Source organism: Molothrus ater, chromosome 1, assembly GCF_012460135.2.
Source record: "Molothrus ater isolate BHLD 08-10-18 breed brown headed cowbird chromosome 1, BPBGC_Mater_1.1, whole genome shotgun sequence".
Classification (NCBI taxonomy): domain Eukaryota; kingdom Metazoa; phylum Chordata; class Aves; order Passeriformes; family Icteridae; genus Molothrus; species Molothrus ater.
In genome coordinates this window covers 69,264,243-69,287,241 of record NC_050478.2, presented here as the reverse complement: position 1 = coordinate 69,287,241, position 22,999 = coordinate 69,264,243, and the positions used below count along the sequence as shown (strand labels likewise).

The 22,999-nt window shown below is 34.6% G+C and overlaps 1 protein-coding gene across 2 annotated transcripts in view; it reads left to right on the top strand.

The window, feature by feature from the left end:
* The window catches only part of EXOC2 (exocyst complex component 2), a 147,573-nt gene that overhangs the window by 96,674 nt on the left and 27,900 nt on the right, over positions 1–22,999 (top strand). For both annotated transcript variants that reach the window (XM_036402437.2, XM_036402444.2), the window contains 8 exons: positions 459–580; positions 3,799–3,860; positions 6,132–6,212; positions 7,142–7,201; positions 8,038–8,099; positions 8,999–9,065; positions 11,018–11,134; positions 15,037–15,178. In XM_036402437.2, the coding sequence (XP_036258330.1) occupies positions 459–580; positions 3,799–3,860; positions 6,132–6,212; positions 7,142–7,201; positions 8,038–8,099; positions 8,999–9,065; positions 11,018–11,134; positions 15,037–15,178 (713 nt within the window). The remainder of the gene's footprint in view (positions 1–458; positions 581–3,798; positions 3,861–6,131; positions 6,213–7,141; positions 7,202–8,037; positions 8,100–8,998; positions 9,066–11,017; positions 11,135–15,036; positions 15,179–22,999) is intronic.

The following is a 22,999-nucleotide window of genomic DNA, read 5'->3' as shown; positions in this document are numbered from 1 at the left end:
AATCTGATGCACAGCCACATCACCATTCCTGGCAGCCTAATTTTGGTTACTGTTTTCATGCAAGTAAAAAAATATCTCAGAAACCCAGTTGTGGATTTTGTATTTGACCTAGGCATTCATCTAAAAACAACAAAAAAAAGTTGTTTCTCCTCCAAAAGGATTATTCTTGCATCATAGGACAGGAGATCAAGCAGGGAAGTGCAAGAAGACAGTAGAAAAAGGTGACATGTTGCTGTGATGACATTATTGTAATCTTAGAGAAAAATAAATCTGCATTTACAATCTTCTTATTTAAAAAAATAATCTTCTCAGAATGGGATAGTTTGTTTTCAAAGATACACTGAGAATGGAGCCGTTGTATTTATATATGCAGAAAATGTCTGAAAAATTCAATGTAGTCATATCAGCTTAAAAAACCTTCAGATTTACACTTCCACCTAACTTTATTTCTTTTCTAGGCTTAGTTCTGAGTCTCTTACTGCACTTGAGATACCCAATGACATGCTTCAGATCATCCAGGACCTTATTCTGGACCTTCGTGTACGTTGCATTATCGTGACCTTACAGCACACAGCTGAAGGTAATGGGAGGCTGCAGGTCCCCTTGCTCACTGTCATTCTTTGTGCCCCTAATGAGGCCAAACCATGGTCTGATAGATAACTGTGTTTGTTACGGATGTTGTAGTGGCAGTGCACTCATCTGATTCTGTAGTCTCTCACAAGGGTTACTCAGATACCTGATTTTTCTGCCAGAAATAAGTAATGAGTATTTTCTTCCCTCAGTCTAATAAATAAAGTAGGTTACACTTGTTTCTTTTGGGTTGAGACAGTTCTACAATGCAAATGATTTATTTCACGATGCAGCTTTTCCATGTTGGAAATAAAATTTATTTTCTTTCTTGAGAATTCTTCTAACACGAAGAATTAAATAAGCAGTGTCTCATCCCCAAGGACAAAAAAAAAGCCCAAACAAACAATCCACAGCCCTTTTAATTTAGTTGTGGGGTTTCCAGGGCTTTTTACTAACATTGTAATCCCCAGGTGTCCTGCTGTGTACACAACTTTTGCCATAAAGGTCTGGATTGTGAAAGCCAGTAACACATTTTTAGATCTAGTATGACTCTATACCATCAGAGGCTATTCTTCTTGCTGTCTTGTATTCAACTCTGAAACTTAAATTTCAATTAAGTAGATCTCCTAGAAAAAAATGTCTCTCCTAAAATTGGGGCAGATTGATCTACTAATTCTCTTAGCAGGCCCAAGGGATTTTTTTCCAAAAGACTACTTACCCTCAATGGTAAAAAAAATTATGGCTTTTTAATATTACAATTTAGTCACTTTTAATCTTTGGCATATGATTCTATGTAGGCTAAGAGTTTTACTCTAGGCTTAACTATGCCAAGCATAGGTGGCTATATGAAGCAAGTTTTTAAACTTTTGGTGACAACAAATCATTAGTTATCTATGGTTTATTTGTTGCAGTATTGATATGAATTGCATTCTTGGCTCTTGTTTTATTAAATCCCATTCCAAAATTAACTTTTTTTTCTGCATTAATATCAAGCGAGCTGGCTGAACAAGTTTATACATTGTCTTGTCTCCTTAAAACTCTGTAAAGTACTATCACTATTTCAGGTTTCACATAAAGTATGAGAAAGTCTTTTTTGCTTTTCAGCCCTTAGCACAATTGAGTTCAATTATTTTTTCTTAAAGGTGTATGAGATTTTTTTTCCTTTTAATTGTGATATGAGGATGATCTTATTGGACTGACTTCTGTCTGGGAACTGTGAGGGAGTCCTCAGATGTCCTGCTGTTTCAAAGGAAGGAAGTATTTAGCTCTCAACCGTTTTCTTGACAGTCCTCAGCTTATCCAATCTCTGAGCTACCTACCTAGCTTCTCCAGCACGGTGCAGAGAGCTCAAATATGTGGCCAATGATGAAAAAAACTGTTGTTTGACTGGTTTTACCTACTTGTTGCACCAAGGCAATAGCCCAGTTCTTTGTTCACATGCAGAGTTTCTGCTCCTTTTTTTTGTTCTTTGCCTACTAAAGAAAATTGTACTTCTGGAATGTATTTAAAATAGTGGGGATTTTTTTCTGCACATGACCAGGTTAACTGGGCCCTTTAATAAGAAACTCATATTATTGGGGAACGAGTGAAAGTACAGGTAATGGATATTCTTATGGAGCTATGTACATGTATCTCAGAAGTAGCTATATCTGCAATATGTAGGTCAAAAAGTCAGCTCCTGGACTTGAATTTCACCTCTCTAATAACTCTGAAATATGAGTAAAGTGCTGATATAAACTTCAGTTTCATCTCTTGCTGCATGTTGTAAGTTGGTAAAGGCATTCAGATGTAGTTAGAATATTCAGATGTAGTTAAAATACTCATTAGAGCACTTTAGCTTTTCAAATATGATAAACCTGCCCACACACAGGAGTTTTTTTGTTGTCTTATGATAAACACCATGTACACACACTGGCCCTGTGAGGCAGTCTGTGTTCTTTCCCTCCTGTATGTGGTCACTGGTCATAAAGGTCATGAAAGACAAATTATGTGAATGCCAGACTAGACAGTGAGTTTACATGAATGTATTTGACTGGAATTTGATGAGCAGTGAGGTATGAGAAAGAATTTGGTGGATTTTATATTTGTATTAGCTAAGAGCAGAATGCAAAGTGAGCAGCCACAAAAACATGTAAAGGCTGCCCAGTGCAATCTAAGCCCTTAGAAGAATATCAATTGAATTAAGTAGAAAAGTGAACAGAGTCATTATTCTACACAGTCCCTTAATGCCTTTTATCCTTATTGAGCCTATACTTGTGTGAGTGTTGCAGAGTATGACACTATAACTAAGCTTCTTAATTTAGCTACAGAAAGCAGTAAAATTTTGAAGATAACTTTTAGCATGCATTAGTTATTCTCTTTTCTTGGATTTTTAGAAGAGATGGTAATTCACTGAAATTTTTATTCATTTAAAAGTGAGTTGCACGATATGCAGGCACTTCTGATGAGCAATTTCTGTATAGGAAAACTGTATGTCAAAGCCCTGCAAATTGCACACAGGTCATCTTTGTTCTGTTTACACTTCAATTAAGCCCAAAACACAGTGATGATGCATGATGCATGCCATCCACAGAAGAATTGTTTTATAGTGCATAAGTTTTGCATTCACATCCTAATAAATAGTTAAGTAGTAAGCCTGTATAAGTTAACACCTTCTGGGTAGTGGGAGAGAGTGCTTTTTGCATATTTGTTCATGAACTTTTGAAGAAAATCTTGCACCATGGATCCTTGACCCTGAGTTGGGACCCTGTGCCTCTTTTAGAGTTCTGAATATGAATTATATGCTGTTCTTTCTGTCTTTGCTAAAATGCTAGGCAGTTTTTCTTTCATTTTAAATGCTAGAGCGTTACAGGCTAGAGACTTGGATTCTTAGTTGGAGTATTTTATATTGTGATTAAAAATTTACAAAACAAAAACAAACCCAAAGCCTTTGCAATATTCCTTTAATTCTAAGCTTTCCAGAAAACTATGTGCTTCATGCAAGTCCTGCCATGTATCATAGATGTGCTTCTCTGTGTGGTGTCAGCAGACCATGTGTGAGTTCCATTCTTAGTCATTTGAGAGTACTGAAGGCTTTGAAGCTTATAGTGCTATTGGCTTGTATGCCTAGTCATTGCAGTTCCAGTGTCTGTGGTTTCTTTTCAAGTTCAAGAGTTTTTAATAATTAAAATTTATACCTTCTCTCCCCACCCACCCATCCCATGTTTCCCCTATTATTCTGTTCTACAGATATAAAGAGATTAGCTGAAAAGGAGGACTGGGTTGTTGATAATGAAGGTTTGACATCGTTGGTGGGTATACTTGGTGTCTTGTAGGCACTTCCATTGCCGGATTTTTTCTTTCTTTTGCATCTGTAATGAAAGTGATTTCTACATTCTCCAAAATTTAAATTACTTTGGACTTTATCCGTGTATGCATAGTGTCTATAGTTTTATTAAAATATGGGAGGCTAATTTTTTTTTAATTGTTTGAATGGTTACGTCTTTGAATGGTTTACTGGAGTAAAAAATCATACTTGAGGTCACAAGTTCAGTTCACATCAAAATGCTTCATAACTTAGTAGGCACACTACCATGGAATTGGTCTGTAGCTGAATAAATAGGTCACTTATATGTTATAATGAGAAATTGAACTGAGAAGCAACTAATTTAGGGTATTGCCTACATGCAAACAACCAATGACTTGAAACCAAATTCAGGTAAATTAGCAAGACGCTTGCTGGAAATAAACAGTAATGAGTAATGCCTAAAACACAGCAAGCGCGCTGTAGGTGTGACTTAAATACAATCTGCGAAAGCAGAAAAGGCCTGTGGGAGGGACAGTTCCTTTGTGTATGTTATCTAAGGGAATGCTCCACAGACTTTTTAGTTCTTCTTATTTGCTTCTATTAATACATGTTTGAAGTTGAGTAGGAGGACGTTAAGCAGTCACAATATGCATACCGTAGGAAGGAGTGTTGTTGTCAATTGTAGTACTATAACCAGATTTACAGCTTCTGGTCTTGATTTCAGTTGCTGCTGCTATGGGCAAGTCCCTATAACTTTTCTGTTTTTCACTGTGTTTATCTGCTGAATGAAGGCAGGGGGGAAGTTCTTCCACAGAAGTGTTGTTTCTTTATGCTTGTGCTGTAGCCTAACCCATCTTTATTAAAAAACTGTTCAAGTGATTTTTGTGCTTTGAAATCACCCATTCATTCCTTGTATACTGTACTTTACTAGATACCTTTTGAGTAGGTTTCAACCATGGTTCAAACATGCCAAATTTTAATGGTGGAAGCTGACTGTGTTTTGTCATAGAGAGACAGTTTACCTACTAAAGTATAGTTCATTGGGGTAATGTTAGAGCACTGGTCAACCACTATAAAAAAGGACCAGGCAGTCTCTTTGGAGACATTTTAGGCTTGAGGTAGAAATTGTATTTTAAGTTTGTAGAAAAGGTTGAAGACCTCTCTAGCATTTATATTCCAGATAAAAGATACAGTGTGATACAGAACCAAGTTTTTTCAGCCTCATAATATCCAAAGTATCATATATCTAAACAACTTTCCTGTCCTGAGAGGTGATGTTTTATAGTGTGGAAGTGAAAACCCAAGAGCACTTTACTGCTGGCTTTCTTCTTTTAAGGGATCCAAAAATACTAAATAGAGATTGTCTTAGTGGCTTTTTCATGATTTTCATTATGCCATGTGAGCATCAGTTTCCCTATCCACCTCCATAATTTACAGAAATAAAAATTATTCCGAAGCCTAAGGTTGGTGACGTGCCATAAACTATCTAATGAATGAAAAACAACTTTACAGGACTTAAAAGCATTTTTGTCCACTTCTTTGACTCAAATCCAGTAAGATGATGTCTCGTTTTTCTGGAGCAGTGACTGCTTTATGTTGCCCTGCAGAACAGGTTCATGCCCAATACCAGCAGACAGATGCATTAAAAAAATTAGGTGTGGCTTATCAGAGAAGAGAGAAAGGCAAGGAAAAAGTGACTAATAACTTTTCTGTGAACTTGTTTGCACTTTCAGGATGAAATTGATACATGTTATCCATACACTCAAATTCAGGTTTGGAAACCTGAAGGTAACAGTAGCCTCTCAAAACATTTTTTGTTCCATTTGAAACAAATTTCAGTCTGATTTTTTTAGAAACTTTTTGCTGAAATACCATGCAGAAATATTGGACATCCCAGGTGAAATTCTATTGCATCTTGGCTCAAGAAGTGTAGGAGGGAGTGTGTCAATAGGCATCGGTAATGCTACAACAAAAAACTCTAAAAATATTTCCTAAGCCTTTTATACGAGGCTGGTATAAAAATCTCTCATTTAGAGAAAAAAATGTACATTGATCTATGGTAATAATTCTGTAGATAATTTACATACAAAAGAGTATCACTCTGAAAGGATCCTCTGGTAATACATGAAGTGTGATTTTTTTTTTTTTCCCTCCACCCCTTATTTGGGATAATTTGGGAATAAAGAGCTTACTACACAGCTTGTAAGTTTTTATCTATTTGTGTACTGTATATTTAACATGCTTATCTACAGCTAACAACTCGTTTGACTTTCAGCCATCCCAGTTTGAGCAGTGCATTATTCGTTCCTTGCAATCTCTTAAAACTGTGTTGGACTGCAAACCTGGAGAAGCCAGTGTAAGTTTTGATTGATGTTTTCATTTTTGTTCTTCTTCTGAAAACCAATAGTAATTTACATGAAAAGAACTTCCAGAGAATGATACAAGGGTATAACTTTCCTCTGTATTTGTTTCTCATGTACACATTTTCACTTGTGCTAGCTTTTAGACTTCTGATTTTGCTTCATTTGTTATGGGTAATTTGTGGTTATGGGGCAGATGGAATTTGTATTTAAATCCTTAAAGCTGTTCTTCTGGAAAAAAAATGCTACTTACATACTATTCAGATAGCAGTAGACGTTACATCTGAAATAAAAATGGGAGAGGCCATTCCTAGGAGTTACTCTTCACTCACTGTTAGATCCAAATTACTTGAAGAACTTAAATTCAATTTTTAGTCCCCATCTACTCAGTACCTTGAGGCCCTGATTGATTGAAACATTGATATTTCTTTCTTAGGGAGTTTAACACTTTTCCAACACTTTTCCACTCTCTTGGGGACCTATGTATAGATATTGTTTCTCTCACCTCATTTACATTAATCTTTCTGACTAGCTCGTCTGTTTTCTTAATGAACATTTATTCAAAAGAATCTGCAGTGAATTCACCTGCACGATGAGTCCTTCTTTTTAGGACATGAAGGCCTTGAAATATCCTGGGAACTTTTGCTGCCATTCCATTAGCCAGCAATGACACTCACCGCATGTGCTAGGATTTTCTTCCTTTTACTGTATTATCTCCTCATGTTTATCAAACTGTTTACTGGGACTTGTATTTTCTCTCCCATTTTTAGGATGGAGAAAAATTGAAATTGATCCATAAGAAAACAGTGTCCCAGCAGCCATTCCTTTAATTGTGTCATCTCTTTAGGGCTGAGTTACTCAAGTCTTCTTTGAAAATAAGGCCATGTGAAGTTGTTCTGCTGAAATAATATGCTTGCATCCTCAGGTTTTCCAGCAGCAGAAAACACAGGAGGATGTGTGCCAACTAAGCATTGGGATCATGCAGGTATCTTGATCACTTTGAAGTATGAAATTGTCAACACCAGTGACAATCAAAATGTGTGCGTTGTACCTTACCCACCTCCCAAAAGGTAGCTTAAGTTGATGACTCTGTTATTCCTGTGGTGCACTCAGGGATTCTGAGAAATGTTTGACTTAAAAGTAGGTAGTGCTGACTAGCTCAATCCAGCGATGGCAAATCCTGAGAGAGTAAGTGACATATTCAAGTATTTTACTGAATGTGATTTTTCAAGATTTTATTGACAATGATGCTTCCTGAGCTGATGCCATCTAACATCTATATACTGCAGTCAGAGGAGAAATGCTGGTTTTCATCAGCTGAGGATCTGGCTTTTAATTTCTGTAGCAGAAAACAGTGTTCGTTGTAACAATATCTGATTTTTTTAAAATTTAGTAATAGCATTCTTTAGGTTTTTGAACCATTTTAATAGTCTCCTCGAATAAGACATGGGGAGCCAAAGCAGCAAAAGGATTATAGTGAGGCTTCTGCAATTTTTACTTGGAATCCACTGTTCAGATTGAGCACATAAAAACTGTTAACCATGCTATTCAGCAGATTATCACTGCATAATTTTAAGCATGTATCATGAAAATTACTTATCAGGGTTAAAAATTACTATGTTTTCCTAAAAGTACACTATGATGCATGCAAAATAGAAAATATGCATTCAAAAGCTGTAACTAAACGTTACTGGTTTTATGTAAGGTTTAAGACAAAACCAGGTGATGATTGCTCTGCTTTTATTGAGTGTAGTAAAAGTGAATTTGAGAACGCTTTTTAGTTCTGGCAGAAAATTTAGATCTTGCTTTATTATTTCCTAGGGCTTTATAGATTGTTTGGAACAACTGAGCACCAAACCTGATGGTGACATAGATACATCACAGTAAGTAAAAAGAAATAAGATTTATGTGTAGTATTCTGCAATTGTGTGTGCAAGTCTTACATTTCACCAGGGTTGTGGTTTTATCCCTTCTGTATTTCATATTTCTTGTGAATACTTTGCCTCTGAATAGTGATGCTTTGAAATAAGAGCAGGTACTTTTTATGTCAAAATGTTGTGTGGCATCATGTAATAAAGTTCATATAAGATAATTAATAATACATTATTTATACTGTTTTTTCAGTGACACAAGTTGTGTGCTGCTGTTGAAGCAGATGTGTTGGTTTTGACATGACTTTACATGTAATCAGTCGTACTTGTCGCTAAGTAATGTCCAGTCATGGTGAAACATCCCCTGCCTTTGTTTTCTTCCCTTCTATTTTTTTACTAATTATATTGGTATTTCTGCTAAATTCATGAAAATTGTTTGTTCAATAAATTCTTATGAGCCACTTATTTTAGAGACCAAAACAAGTCGGAGTAGCCTGAGCCTCCAAGAGTTACAAACATTCGTGAAAAGTCAGAGATTTGGCAAATATAGCAATATGCATTGGAAAGGCAAATTAGCTCTGGTTTTTCTTCCTATTCAGATTACCATTGGCTGGATAGGTGTAAAAACAGAATATGTGGTGAAACAGAGAAATTTTATTAAAGATAAATGCTTTAGGAAGAAAAGAAAAGGTTTGTAGCTAGAATACTACTATCAGACCACCAACCTCCTCCTGCAGGCTTTGTGGGCATCTTGGAAAAACTGAACAACGTGGACTGCTTTGTTATCTGGTGTAAGGGGGGTATTGAAACAGGATTGCATTTCATTCCTTTTGATTGAATCCACCATGTATCACATAATCAAAAGCACTATAGTTTTGTATATACTTACTTTTTAAACAATATATTCCTAGTCTTTCAGTTGATGTTTCATCTCCAGATTTGTTTGGAAGCATTCATGAAGAATCAAGTCTTTCTTCAGTAAGTTTGGCTTCTACATCTAAAAGTTGATGTGAAAATATTTCTCAAAGATACAGGAATGTGGCTCTTTTTTATTGTTGCAATATTGTAAATACTGTTTATTTTGTTTTCTTTTTTTATAGAGAATAATTTTGTATTCTGTAGGCATTTCTCTTGTTGAAAGCACTGGTTTTTATGGTATCTTAGTGTACCATGTTAAGGTAACTCATTAAAGTGATTTTTAAAAACAAGTCCTCAGAAACTAAAATGGCATCACAGAAATCAGTGAAAATAGCACTGGTGTTAAGTCAGCTGAGGATCTGACTTTTGATTTATTACCTTGTTTTAGATTAGAATCAGTCTAATTATTAGTTCCCTTTTGAAACCCACAAAGATACAGATATTCAATAATGCTATAATGCTTCTTTCCCACAGAAAATTTACTGAGAATAAGTATTGGTTATTTGTTTGGCTTGTTTGATTTTGGATTTTTAGGAAGTTGGAAAAATATTTTTAATATTCTTGATGCTTTGGTTAATGTACTTTCTTCCGTTTAAGCAGCTGATGAAAAAATGTAGGTTTTACCTGCAAGAAACCTACTGAGAACCTCTAGTGAAATGAATATTCCTTAGTACAGGTTTTAAATGTTGTCAGAAGCCCAGGTTTGCCTAATTTACAAGAGTAGTAAGCATTTCTGCTACAATAAAGAATCACAGATTGCCAAACTGGGGCAAGTTTCTGAATTGTAGACTATAATAACTCGTTCTTTATATAATTTTATTCTTGCAACACACAGATTTGGTATCAGTTGTTGACTTGTGGCTTCTTCCAAATGCTGAAAAAAAAAGAAATCATCATTTTAGGCAATGTATGACTTCTATGGTTCCATGGTATTCTTTTCTTATGTAAATCACAAGACATTTTGTCTTCTCTTTCTTGAATGAGAACAGAGCAAGTGAGTGATTGGAGTAAGATTGGTCACCATATTTTTTGAATTCTCATTTTTCGAATAGTTTGCATACTGCCTGATTATAACTTAAAGTAGAAGGCAACTCTCAGTCCTAGTCATTGTATTACTGAAATGCAAAACTGTCAGGAGTTCTGGGTCTGAAAACCAATACCATTTTTAATCAGATCAGTGCTGTTATGGTGACTTTACTGTCAAATAATTTTGTTTTCAAAATATTTGCTCAGTTGATTTTCAACTTTCATCTGAGGTAGAAAAATAGTTTGAAATGAAAAGGAGGCGGGGGGAAAGGGAAGACCCAGTCTATTTAAATAGTAGTTTTGTCTTGTTTGGTTCTTTGTTTGGAAGCTATATCTTATATCATGATCAAGGACAGGCAGTTGTAGTATCTCAACTCCAGAATGTATTTGACTCTCTTATAGTTAAAAAAGTCATTGAAGAACAGACATAAGTTATAACCACCTAGAATTTCTTCAAACTGCTGAAATTATATAATGTAGTTCAGAACCCTCTAGTATTTTAGAGTTGGTGAGGGCATTTGTTCAGTACCTGCTTCCCTTGTTTTAGCCAGCTTCATGGGAAAGTGAAGATGATCTTCAGTTGATTTTTATGATGGCCATAATTCTTAGTATATTTATGATGGTCATAATTCTTAGTATATTTCTTGAAACAAAGTAAAATCCAGAAACAGCTTCCTGGAAAGCCGTCCAAACCTAATTTTTGTAAAGTCTTAACCACAGTTCTGTATTAGTCATAACTATTCCAATGAATGCTCTGGATCATATAAGAGGACCTATAAGAGGAAGCATCATGTTCAATCATCATACCTAATATTCATTCATTTCTCAGTAGTTTGTTGACAAAAGTATTTGTAAACACTTCTTTATTTATGAGAATGTTTATTATGCACAGAGAGTCAGTAAAATACTCTATATACATTTACATTGTTGGTTATGATGATACTTCTTTTTTCAACTGTTATGATCTTTCTTCTCTTAATTTTTAGGAGCAGAGACTTTTAATTGCACTCAGTAACTGCCGTTACCTGGAGCGCCATACCTTCCTAAATATAGCTGAACACTTTGAGAAACATGGCTTCCAAGGTGTTGATAAAATAACTCAAGTAAGTGAGAGCCCTGGAATGAAGCATCATTGCTTTAAGATTTTTATTTGTTTGACCTTCTCTGAAAAGTAGGTGCAAGTGTCCAGACATCCAGAATGACTCCTGAGTGAGCCTTCCACGAATAGGTGGGACTCCAAGCATTGGTTGGACATAGCAACAACAAGGATATGGTTCTGTGTGTTCATACAGGACTTGAGCAGCTGGGATAGAAAATGTGAGCTCTTGTTCAGGACTTGTGTATTCAATGGCAGAGCTTATCTGATTTCTCAGTAACGCTGTTTAATGTCACTGTGTTCTCTCAATGTAGAGAGTAAAAGATTGTTATCTCAGGAATATACTTGATAAATTATTTCATCTGGAAATCTGCATTACTGATAGCTCTTGTTCGTAAACTAGTTCATGGTTTTTTTGTTGTGTTTTGAGGGGGGGGAGGGTTTTGTTGTTTTTTCTTTTTCAAAGAACGAAAATGTCAAAGTGGGTGGCAGTAGCTGTCTCATTTTCCTGCCTTTTTGTAAAGATTAATCACTTCTTATGAGAAATGTTGTGACTTAATCCTTAGGACCATAAACCTAGTTTATTTACAGAAATATTTGTTGGTTGGAAGTAAAATGTTATCTTTTCCAGTACCAAGTACAGTATTTCACTCAAACTGATTGTTCAACTATGTAGTACATCCTTAGTCCCATTATGCCTGAATGTTGCTTGAATTTCTACAGCCTAAGTAGTTTTGAATAGCATTTGAAAGGGATTGCTATGATTTGTGGGGTTAGTACAATATAGAAAATTACTCTGGATATTACAAATTTTTTGCTACTCAGAGTTGAGCTCAGTACAGTTAGAATCAGCTAAGACATCTGAGACCATTATGTATGTGTTGAACACCCTGCCTTGCACAGCTACATCAAAGTATTGCCACTAAAAGTTTGATACACTTATAAATTACCAAATTCAGATGTTGAAGGGGCAGATTAATTTCCAATCTGTGTTAACCCTTTGAAAACTCTGACTGATGCAATACTGCATGTATGGGACACATCAATGGGTCATTCCAGCTGGGGGGATTTGGATAATTAGATAGTCATCATAAGAGGGCAATTTTTGAGCCCTTTATTAATTTTAAATGAGGATGGAAGCTCACAGTTGTTTAGAGGGGTGAATTGATTGTTTCAGTTTTTTATTCTGTCACCTAAACTTCTGAAAGTTTAAATTTATTTAAATATTAGATTAAAAATTGTGATAAAGAATTGGCAATTTTTTAAAAGACTAGTTTTTATCTGAAAATACTGAAACTAAATCATACTTTTAAATTTTGTCAGCTTTATAAATCTAATTTTAAAGTGAGTTTGGTAGTGTGTTTTAGTAAAAAACTATCTGTTCTTAAACTGGGCTATTTTTCTTAAAGTTGCCTTCATTAGTAGGGAAATCATTATTATCTAATATTCTGAAGTACCAAAATTATAAATGATAGCCAAGAACATTTCCTTACATTCTATATGAAAATTATTTCACTATTTTTTCTTAGTCTGCCAAATATAAAATTGCATAAAGCAACCAAACATTACACTGTGCTTTTAGCACATGCTACCTTGGCACATACTCATGACTCTTGCACTTCTCTGTGGAGATTCTTTAATTCAACTTATCAGTGTAGTCATTTAGGAAGTAGAAAAAAAAATGTATCCCATAAAATTCATCTAGCTTATTGATTAAGCTTCTGAATAAAGTTGTTGCCACAGTTCTGATAATTAGATAACCTTAAAAAGTAGAGGCTCAAAATGGCTTTATGCAAGAATTGAAAACTGTAGTCACAGGGATGTTCATATTAGAAAGGCAACAATGTGAGAATTGTCTATTTTTGTAAGCATTTAGCCCACTTGAGGATCAGGGATATGGGTATACACAGGGGATGTTAAGGACTTCTGCTCTGCTTACTTCCCCCAATCCTGGGCTCAAAGTTACTTTCAGATTAATTGTTCAGTCTTTCTTGCAGTCTTTCCACCATCTGAAAAACCAGGTTACCACAATATTATTGTGTATTGAACTTGAAACAGGTTGAAGAGAACTTGTATGAAACTAAAAAACCTGTATTGAATGTGCAGATGATCTTTTGTACTGAACGACTGCAAAAGTGGAAGGTCAAATTACTTAATTCTAAAATGCTTTGCTGAGGAACACTGAAGCAGTTGTTTCACAGATTATTTGAATGGGTGCATATTTGCAGGGACTTTGCACTCAAACTTACTTTTACCTCGTTTCAAGCTAAATAGGTATGATCTAAGGGTTGTTATTCTCCCTAATCATAAGAAATTGAAGTGAAAATGTCTTAAAGTATGTGTAAGAGGAAAAAAGTGTGATATGTCTTTACCTTTTTAAATATGTTCTATTTAAAAATAGACAGTCAAGTAGAAGGAAAAGAGGAACAAAATAGCCTTGATCTTCTTATGCCTTATAGAGAGCTTTCCTTTGGGATAGAGATCCTCTTGTGACAAATCAAAGAATGTTCATCACCTAGAAAAGCAGGAAAGTCGTGGTGTCTCTTCTCTCTGAGCACCAGCTTCACCATCCCAACTTTCCTAACATTAGCCTTGGCCTCAATAACAACTGTTTTCCCTTAGACTTGTGATCTCCTTCCTGAAAGCTTCTCTGTTTCTGTTCCTGACTCAAATATTGCAGTTCCTTTTTCTCTTTTTTTAACAATGTAGGCATACCAGAGTAGTGTACAACTTAGAGACATCCCTCTAGCGAATAAGGTTCAGCCCTTATTCTACAGTTTGCAGTATTAAATCCTTAGAAAGGGATGATAAGGAGTCCTTTCTTTTTCTGAAATCCCAGTCTGATCTAGAGACCTGCTTTTAAAGCAGAACTCATTTTTAAACCCCTTTACTTCTGGAAATTATTATCCATTCATACATATGTGTGTGTGTGTGCCTTTTCCCCTAATTGTTGAGGAAAATGAACACTAGTTTAAAAGCTTTATTTTTGTGTTGCTTAAGCTCTTATTTATAAAGGTAAATACATTTCAGCAGAAGTCACATGAGATTTTGATCTTAATTTTCATTTCATTTTATTTGCATTTAGCATCCATTACCATGTTTAGATACTAGTGTTCTGCTTAAACATTTTGTGATATGCATTATGTTATAGAATCATTGTAGAAGCTATAATTACAAGGGGCACCTCTGTTTAATAAAAAGCCGTGTATAAAATTTAAAGTTGTTCAGATACAGTGAACAAACTGTCCATATCCCCTTAGCCTTCAGTGTGGCTAAGTTGTGTGAATTACAGAGAGGTGCATGGAGAGCTGTTAAAGAGAAGAGTTCTACAGATGCTAATGAGCTGCAGCTTTTGCTTCTGTTGTACAAACACTTGTTGAAGTAGACAGGGAAAGTCCATAGGTTCAATTTCAGAAGACAGAGACTTCTAAATAAATAATGTATTTTTAATAATATAGTGAGAAATTGTAAAAGTAAAATTGATACATTCAAAGTATTATAGAAAAATCTTCATGTTTAGGGATTGAAATTTTTATGGGTATATTTTAAAGCATTCACAAAATTCAGTTGTTTAGTTTGCAAGATAAGACCTCCTGACACGCAGGAAAAAAATCATGCCAGTAGACAGTTACTGAATGATCTGCCTGCTTAGGCATTCCTTGTATTTTTCATGAAAATGTCTACTGCTGAATACAATCAGGAAAAAAATTATACTGGGTAGGATGGACAGATAATATGGAAGTTTTGAAGATTTTATATACATAATTATGAATTGAAATATGTCAGTAATTGCTGCTTTTTGCTGAAATTAAGGAAGACATTATTTTTTGGGTAGGTGATTAAATTCTTTTAGTTAATGACTATTTACTATGTTCTTTCTCTTTCCTTTTTTTTTGTTTAATTTTTTAGGTTAGTATGGAATCCTTGAAAGAGCTGGATCAAAGACTGTTTGAAATGTACATTGAATTCAAGGCAGATCCAATAGTTGGGTCATTAGAACCTGGCATTTATGCAGGATATTTTGATTGGAAAGATTGTCTCATTCCAACAGGTAAATATCTGCTTATTAAACTCAAATGATTTTAACAGTGATTGATAGGACCTAAAATTTACTGTACAATTAAAAACTTTTTTCTAGTCTGTGTTTTTAACTTTTGACATGTTCTCATTATGAGTTCTTTCTCACAGACTTTACTTAATTCCTAAATCATTTTTCAAATACCCCCAAATTATTAAAGCTGCTTTCATTATTGATAATCTCTTTAATACTTGTTTTTTGTGATTATTTTGCTTCATTGCTTGTATATAATAGAAGGAATTATAAAAGCCATCTTTGCTTTTTTCTTATGAAATTCCCTGAGGTTGTTTGGGACATTTTCCAATAGAATCTGGCTATTTTGATAATAGATGTAATTATAGTTCTCAAAAGGTAAAATTATGAGAAAATGCATATTATAACAGTAGTTCAGCAAAGAATGGTAAACCATCGAAGGGCAGGTATAAGATGTTTAAAATGACTGAGATGTTAGTCATTATTGAAATGCTTTAATGTCCTCTGTTTCGAGGGAGCATAATATATAAATGGGTCTGCCTTTTTCTTTTTTTGCTGTGGTGAATAGTGTGCACACTTAGGTCCTTTGAACACGTAATTTGTCCTATGCAAAATTGATACAGTTGAATTCCTTATCACATAAATGCCTGGTTAATACCAAGTAGAAATTAGTTACAGTGACATAGTACATGGCATTTGGAAGGTGATCTTGTCCTAATCAATTTGTACATTCTTGTTTTGATTTTTTCATGGAGTTGTATGTGGCAGACTTAGTAAAAATTCTGTGGTACTTAAAAACTAGATATGGAAGTAATTACACTGGTAATCTGTAAATCAGGAGCTGAAGGTGCTTGTTTGCTCAAAAGCAAAAGGATCTTAGAGTTTATGACTTTAGATAAAAGTGTGTCTTCCATCTCTTGTTAATACTTTTGTGCTCAGAATATATGCTGTGATACAACGTACTGCGGAAATAACTTAGATACTCATCTTGCACATTCAAAAACGTTTCTGAATAATACATAACTTGTCATCATATTTGAAGTATGTTTTCACTTGGCACATTTGGATTACTACCAGCTAACCAAGACCAAGACATTGTGTCAGCTTTTTATATGCTCATTTTCTTGATCTAGTGCATTGGCATGTACTTTCTAGGCTCACATTGCCTTTAGGATAATTCTGCAGTCTTTTCTTTGTTTAAAGGGAATAGTGCATTTCTGATACAGATAGGCCTCAGCCTTCTTGTTGTCCAATTTATTTTTGGTTTAATGTACTTTCTCGGTAACTTTGTGGCAAAAATTGAAGTGAAGACAGTGAATATTAGAGACACCTCTTCAGGTTGCATATCATAGTGTTGACCAATTTAAAATAGTAGAAAAGTTGTTTGGGGTTACCTGCTAGCTAGACATGTTAAAAAGGAACATGTAGACACTACTTCTGTACTTCTCCACCTTGATGATTAATTACCTTTCCAATTAATTAACCTCTGTTAAATGTTAACTCTGTTGACTACTGGTATAGAAGTATCATGATTTAACATAAACCGGCAACTAAGCATCACACAGCTGCTCTCCTGCGCTGGTGGCATGAGGGAAAAAATCAGAAGGGTAAAAGTAAAAAAAACAGATGTGTTGGGATAAGGACAGTTTAATAATTGAAATAAAATAATAATAATAAATTCTAATGAAAAGGAAAATAACAAAGAGATAAATAAACCACAAGGAAGAAGAAAGAAAAACAAGTGATGCAAGTGAAAAATAGTCATTCACCAGTAAGTGACCGATGCCCAGCTTGTCCCCAGCCAGCTTTCCCCCTAGTTTACGTGTTGTCCTGTGGTATGGAATATCCTTTGGCCAGTCAGGGAAAGCTGCCCAGCTCTGTCTCTTCCCAGAGTCTCATGGATTTCCTCCCCCCCGCTTGCTGGCAGGGCAGCATGAGAAACTGAAGTCCTTGACTTAGTGTAAGCATTGCTCAGCAGCACCTGAGTCACAGATGTGTTATCAACATTATTCTCATAGTAAATACCATAAATACTAAACTAGCTACTAGGAAGAAGATTGACTCTATCCCAGCCAAAACCCAGACAGAGTAGCTTTGAGGACCTTCAGTTTGTTTGATTGTAGCAAGAGTTCATTGACCCTGGAAATATTTGGTGCTCTGAAGATAAAATTAAGTGATTAATTGGTAACCTCTTCATGAAGGTAGAGGAACTTCGTAATTGAAAAGGACTGGATGAAAAAAAGCCTTTTTGTGGGGCAAATTAGAATCAGATTTTTTCCAGTATTCAATCAAAATAAAGATCACCCAAGAGCCATATAATTAATTTTTTTTTCAATAAACTGGTATTCACAAACAACTTTAAATTGTACAGTAAGATTTTAATTGAGAAAATATACATAATCTAAACAATGCAGTTAATACTGCAGTAGACATGCTATCTTTTTTATTTTCCTTCTAGGAAAACCCAAAACAAACAAAGCTGTATGTTACACTTAATCTCCAACAGCATTGAAAATACCTACTTTATTAAACTGAAATCCCATACATATGATGAGGAGTGGGTCTAACTTGAGTCAAACACATTGTTCGCTCAAGGATTTGTTAAACAGCAACATACTGATTTGTTAAGAAAAAATTGTATATTGGAAATTATTATCTGTTTTCAGTAATGTTTATGTCTGCAAATTGTAAAGATTTGCATTGTTTCATTTTCCTGGTTTGGATTTTGACTTTCAAAATCTTAATTTGTAAAAAAAAAAAAATAGAAGAAATCATGGCAAGGCAAACTATTTATGCCTCAGTTGTGTCCCTGAGTGATGCTATCAGTGATGTGTAGTGTTGTATCCTTACTGGATGATTGCCAGGACATCAGCTTTTGGCGTGAAGTTTTTTGTGCTGTTTCTGCATCAGCTTTCAAATAGCACTAGTGATGATAGTAAAAAGGCAAATTTTGACAAGAACAGGTTTTTTTCTAAAGGGAAATAAGAGATCAAAACATCAATTTGCCCATATGTAAAAGATAAGGAAAAGGTAAATTACTTCCCTGATTCAGTCTGAAACTTTCAAGCCATCTAGCTATTGAAAATCTGACCAGAACTGGGGGCATGTTGATGCCGTGATGCATCTTTTGTAAAGGACATTTTTGAAAATGTGTGTATGAAAGCACTCCTGATTTGGTTAGGAACAAGATGAAAAATTTTCTGGTGGTGAATTTCCTGTCCAGTCCAGAGCTTCAAGACTACAGCTGTTTCTGAACAGTTCTCTGCAGAAGCCACCTGATCTGGACTATTGCAAGTAATGCTTTTGGGTAGATGGAATTATTCAGGAGGAAGATGGTAATGCTGAGATAGGAAATAATGTAACTGCAAGAGAGGGAGAGACTGGAACAAAAAACTTCTGATGAAGACTGGTATCAAGCAAGGAATGGATGTGGAGCAAGGTGGGAAACCAGGACTGAATGAGCAAGTTAAAAACTTAAATTAGGATAGGATTTAGAAAATAAATTAAATAGAATTAACCCATTTTTATTTAGAAATGTAAATGGATTGCACGGGATTATTCAAACAAGAGACAGGCTTGAAGTGCAGATAAAAGGACAGAGAAATCTGATACTCGCTAGACAAGTGAGCTTACCAGAGGCTGCTGTATAATTTAAGAAATCCCCTCAATCTTGCACTTTCATTCTCTAGGGGTAACAGCCTATTAATATTACTGATTACTTTCCTTGCACAGCTAACAGAAGTTCTGTATGAATCACTGTATACTCGGAGTACACTACAGGCAATGCTGTATATGGGCAATACCACTGGGTAGCACAGCAGTTACCTCAATGTTTTGCCTTGACAGTGTTATCAACATTGTTTCTTTCTGAGAATCAGGGCTTCAAAAGTCAAGGTCTACATCATGAACAAAATGAATAAAATCCACATGAATTTCCTGTACAGAAATTTCATGTCTCTATTGCCAATATTGTTGCTGAGCCATGTAGACCAATGCAGTTAGAGAATTTTCTGTTTTCCAATCTGATTTTTGGTTTGTTTCCTTTTCCATATCAGTAAAAATCATGCACAAAGAAAAACTACACAAATGCAATAATTTATAATTCCATCTTTAAATAATATTTTTTTCCCACATGACTGCACTTGATTTGCTTCATAAAATGACAGCTGATTTGGAAATACAACTGGTTTTTATATTAAGTGGAACTGATACAGGCAAAAATCTATCCTGAGCTGTTACAGAATTTAAGAAGTGAGTGAAGCATAATCTGGGTGGGGACAAAAGGTACAGGTAGGTTTCTGTCCACAGAGTTCGCTATGTCACGTAAATAACTCACTTAAGCATTTTTCTCTTTATATTTAAACCGCCGCCTTTGAATCCTGTCTGTTTGAACATTCATTGTTAATTTGACTAGCTAAAGTCTTGGAAGTTATAGAACATTCAGAAAAATCTTATCCAGAAACCTTGACACTATTTATCATTGGCAGCTCTGCAAGCATCTGGCTGTAAGTACTGGGGACAGCAATTTCTTGCATCATAGGAAAATACAAATATGAGAAGAACTGTATTAAATGAATGGTTCTGAAGAAGAATTTTGAAAAAAATTAAGAAGCCTGCCTTTTGAGCAAGCTTTGAAAAATATATACTATTTAAGTGTGGTATCCTGCTTCTGTCAGTGTGGAAGAAGCTTATGCCTTGTTCATTTAAGCAATTGTCCTATAATTATTAAATATTTCCTAATACATATGCTTTTTGTTACAGTTTTAAATATAGAAAAGGATAAATTGTTTGCATGGGGCAAACTTTCATTTAGCCTATGTGCTAAAACATTTACTGTTTAGTTTTTCAACATGCATGTGCTTTTCAGTAAGAAAGATCTGAATCTCAGAACTTGTGCACAAAGCGATTTTATGTTTGGCTCTTTATTTTGATCTAAGGTGTGACTGCTAGTGTTAGAAGGCAGTTTTATTAACTTAATTAGATTTATTGTTAATAAATAACTCATTAAAGTTTTCACTTTAATCTCAATGTAGACTTCTGAGTCTTTACAAGACAGACTTGAATTTTAACATGCAGCAGCAGTGAAATCTAGTTTAGTTCTTTTCTCTTGTTTGAAACATTGTTCTGATTTATTCTACATTATTAACATAATTAAAAGAGATGAAAGGAACAATAGGAAACATAGTGTTAATCAGTTGCCAAGGGTGTATTTAGATTGTTTTTTGTGTATACTGGTCAATCTGATAGTTTAACCTACAAGGGGTTTTTTTGTTCCTGTTCATACATCTCTGTTTTGGTAGTAAATTGTGTTTTGTTGTGAGTTTTTTATTTCTAATTTAAAATGCATAAGTCATGTCTTAGGCAGCTTTTTTATTTATGTTTTTGCATGATTTTTTATATTTAAAAAATTGATTTTTTTCACTTGCAAGGCTATAGACTTTTGGAGAGAAAATGAGGTGGTTGCACTGAATTTGGATGGAAAGTATTTCTGTGTATTAAAGTTTGTGTAATACAAGCAAAGATAGTTGTATATGGGTATTTAGTCTTTTAGAATATTAATGTAAGCTTTTCCATGCAAATGGCAAATTACTTTTCAAATTATGGCAAGTTTGATTATATTTCATTTGTTTACATATGCAGCTACTGTATTAATTTCTGTAAGACAGTAGTATGTGAGGATTTGTTTACCACAAAAAAGGTCAATGTTCATTTATTTTTCTGAACAATTCAGATAATGGTGATATCTCTTTATAATTTGCTTTTGAAATGCTGGCTGCTGTGCAATCTAGCCAGCATTCACTCAGAATTCAAAAGCATACAGATTTTCAGCTGCTATTCTAACAGTCTTTTTTAAATATGTGTCTTCTGTGTTTCACTTGTCTTGTCAGATATTCGGGGGGGTTGAGGTGTTTAAAATTTCACATTGCTTTGAAAGTTTTAGGTGATTTTGCACTTTCAACTGAAAGGTGATTGTGGTTTTTAGATATTCATTCTGTACTTGGCATGAATTGAATATAGTCAAGTTATATCTGAATTTCTTCCTTTTTGGTGTGTTAAGAGATCATTGTTTGAAACATTTCAAATATATGAAATGCCACTATCACAGTAAAAGATTAAGTGCGTCACATCTGCTAAATCAGATTTTTTATACTTGTCACATCTTTTATCTGTTATTTGTCTAATTTAATAATCTAATAAAAAACTTCTAATGGCAATAGCCTGATGAAAAGGTACTCAACAGTTAAAAATTAAATATCAAAAGGCATATTTAATTTGTAGTTACGCAGCGACATACTTGTCAACCCTAACTTTTCTTCTTTTGTTTAATTTAGGGCACTAGCACCCTGCTTACGTGAAAGATGACAAGTGCATTTACATCTTAAAAACATTTGGATATAGTACAAATCATTTTCTTTTTCTTTCTTTCCTTTTTTTTTTGTTAGAAATAAGTAATTACTTTTTGACTGAAATGTGCAAAATAGTTTTGTTGGAAATCTCTGTAACCCTTTAGATTTCTCCTAATCATGTAAAAGGACGGCTTCAGAATTATCTTACTTACATCAGGTAGATGATTTTGAACTCTAGCAGTCCTCAAATTGTTGCTGTCCTGTCTTTAGGAATTATCTGAATTTTTATGCTTTAGTAAGGCCAAATTCTGATTCCTGCATTTTCATGCAGGGAAATGATGTGCCATGTATGTGAACATGAAGAAAATTATGTTTTGCAGGTGTGTTGCATATAATATAAGGGAAAAAAGTCTTCTGTACTGGCAAATGAAGTTGCTAAAGGACTTGTCAGTTTGGGGGTTTTTGTTACAAAATGCTAGTAGTTTGTTTATGACACAAGAGGGTTCTTATACACAGCAGTCTTTAAATAGTCTAGTTAAAATGTGCTGGTTTTCATTTAAGCTAACTGCTCTTACAACATACATTAGTAAATTGATGTTTTGTGCTTCTGGTAAGGAAATAACAACTATATAACAATCAAATTTGTATTAGGATGAATTGAATTCATCTTTAAATGACCCATTCAATCATCAAGTGTGACAATCCATACATTGAATGACTACAGTCCTTGCATTTGTTTTATTACACCTAATTCTTCGCAGAATGGAATCATGTACCAAAATTGTAATGTCAGGGGCCCTCATATTGCAGCCTTGTCATTTTTTGTATAAAATTAATTTGTTGCTTGAAACATAAGCACGAATTTCAATGTATGTTTCAAAACACTTTCACTTGTGTAATTTCATTTTAACCTGAAATTTTTCTACAATTTCACTTTGAGGCATTTAGGTTTCATTCTATTTCTCACTTCTCACAAGATTGTATTGTCATACTATATTCATGTCTGAATTTAAAATGTTAAGGGTTATTGTAGCTGATGAAAGGGAATGCACATTGTCCTTGCATAAGATGGCAACAGAAGAAGGCAATGGCCCTTCAGCTTCCTGTAGTTTCTGCCAACATGTTACCTTTAATTTCTGACTATTATAGAAATCCCATTAGAAACCATCCTGGAGAGACATCACATTTTTCAGTTCCTACTTGCTACACATTGAGTTGCACTTGTATGTTGACTTTATATCTTGTGCTTCTCCAGCTTCTTGCATGCAAGATTTTCTGCTGCTAATTGTGATTTTTGTTGGCTGGTCTCAGCAGCCTCTAGACTCCGCATGTATAAGCATTCAGTAGAGGTTATCTGCATCTTATCTCATTTATACCTTATGCTTCCTCTTGCTTTTTACATTTTCTCCCTCACTCACAGTTCTGATTTTATGGCATTTTCTTCTATTAAGCCTACCAGTAGGTGTTTACTAGA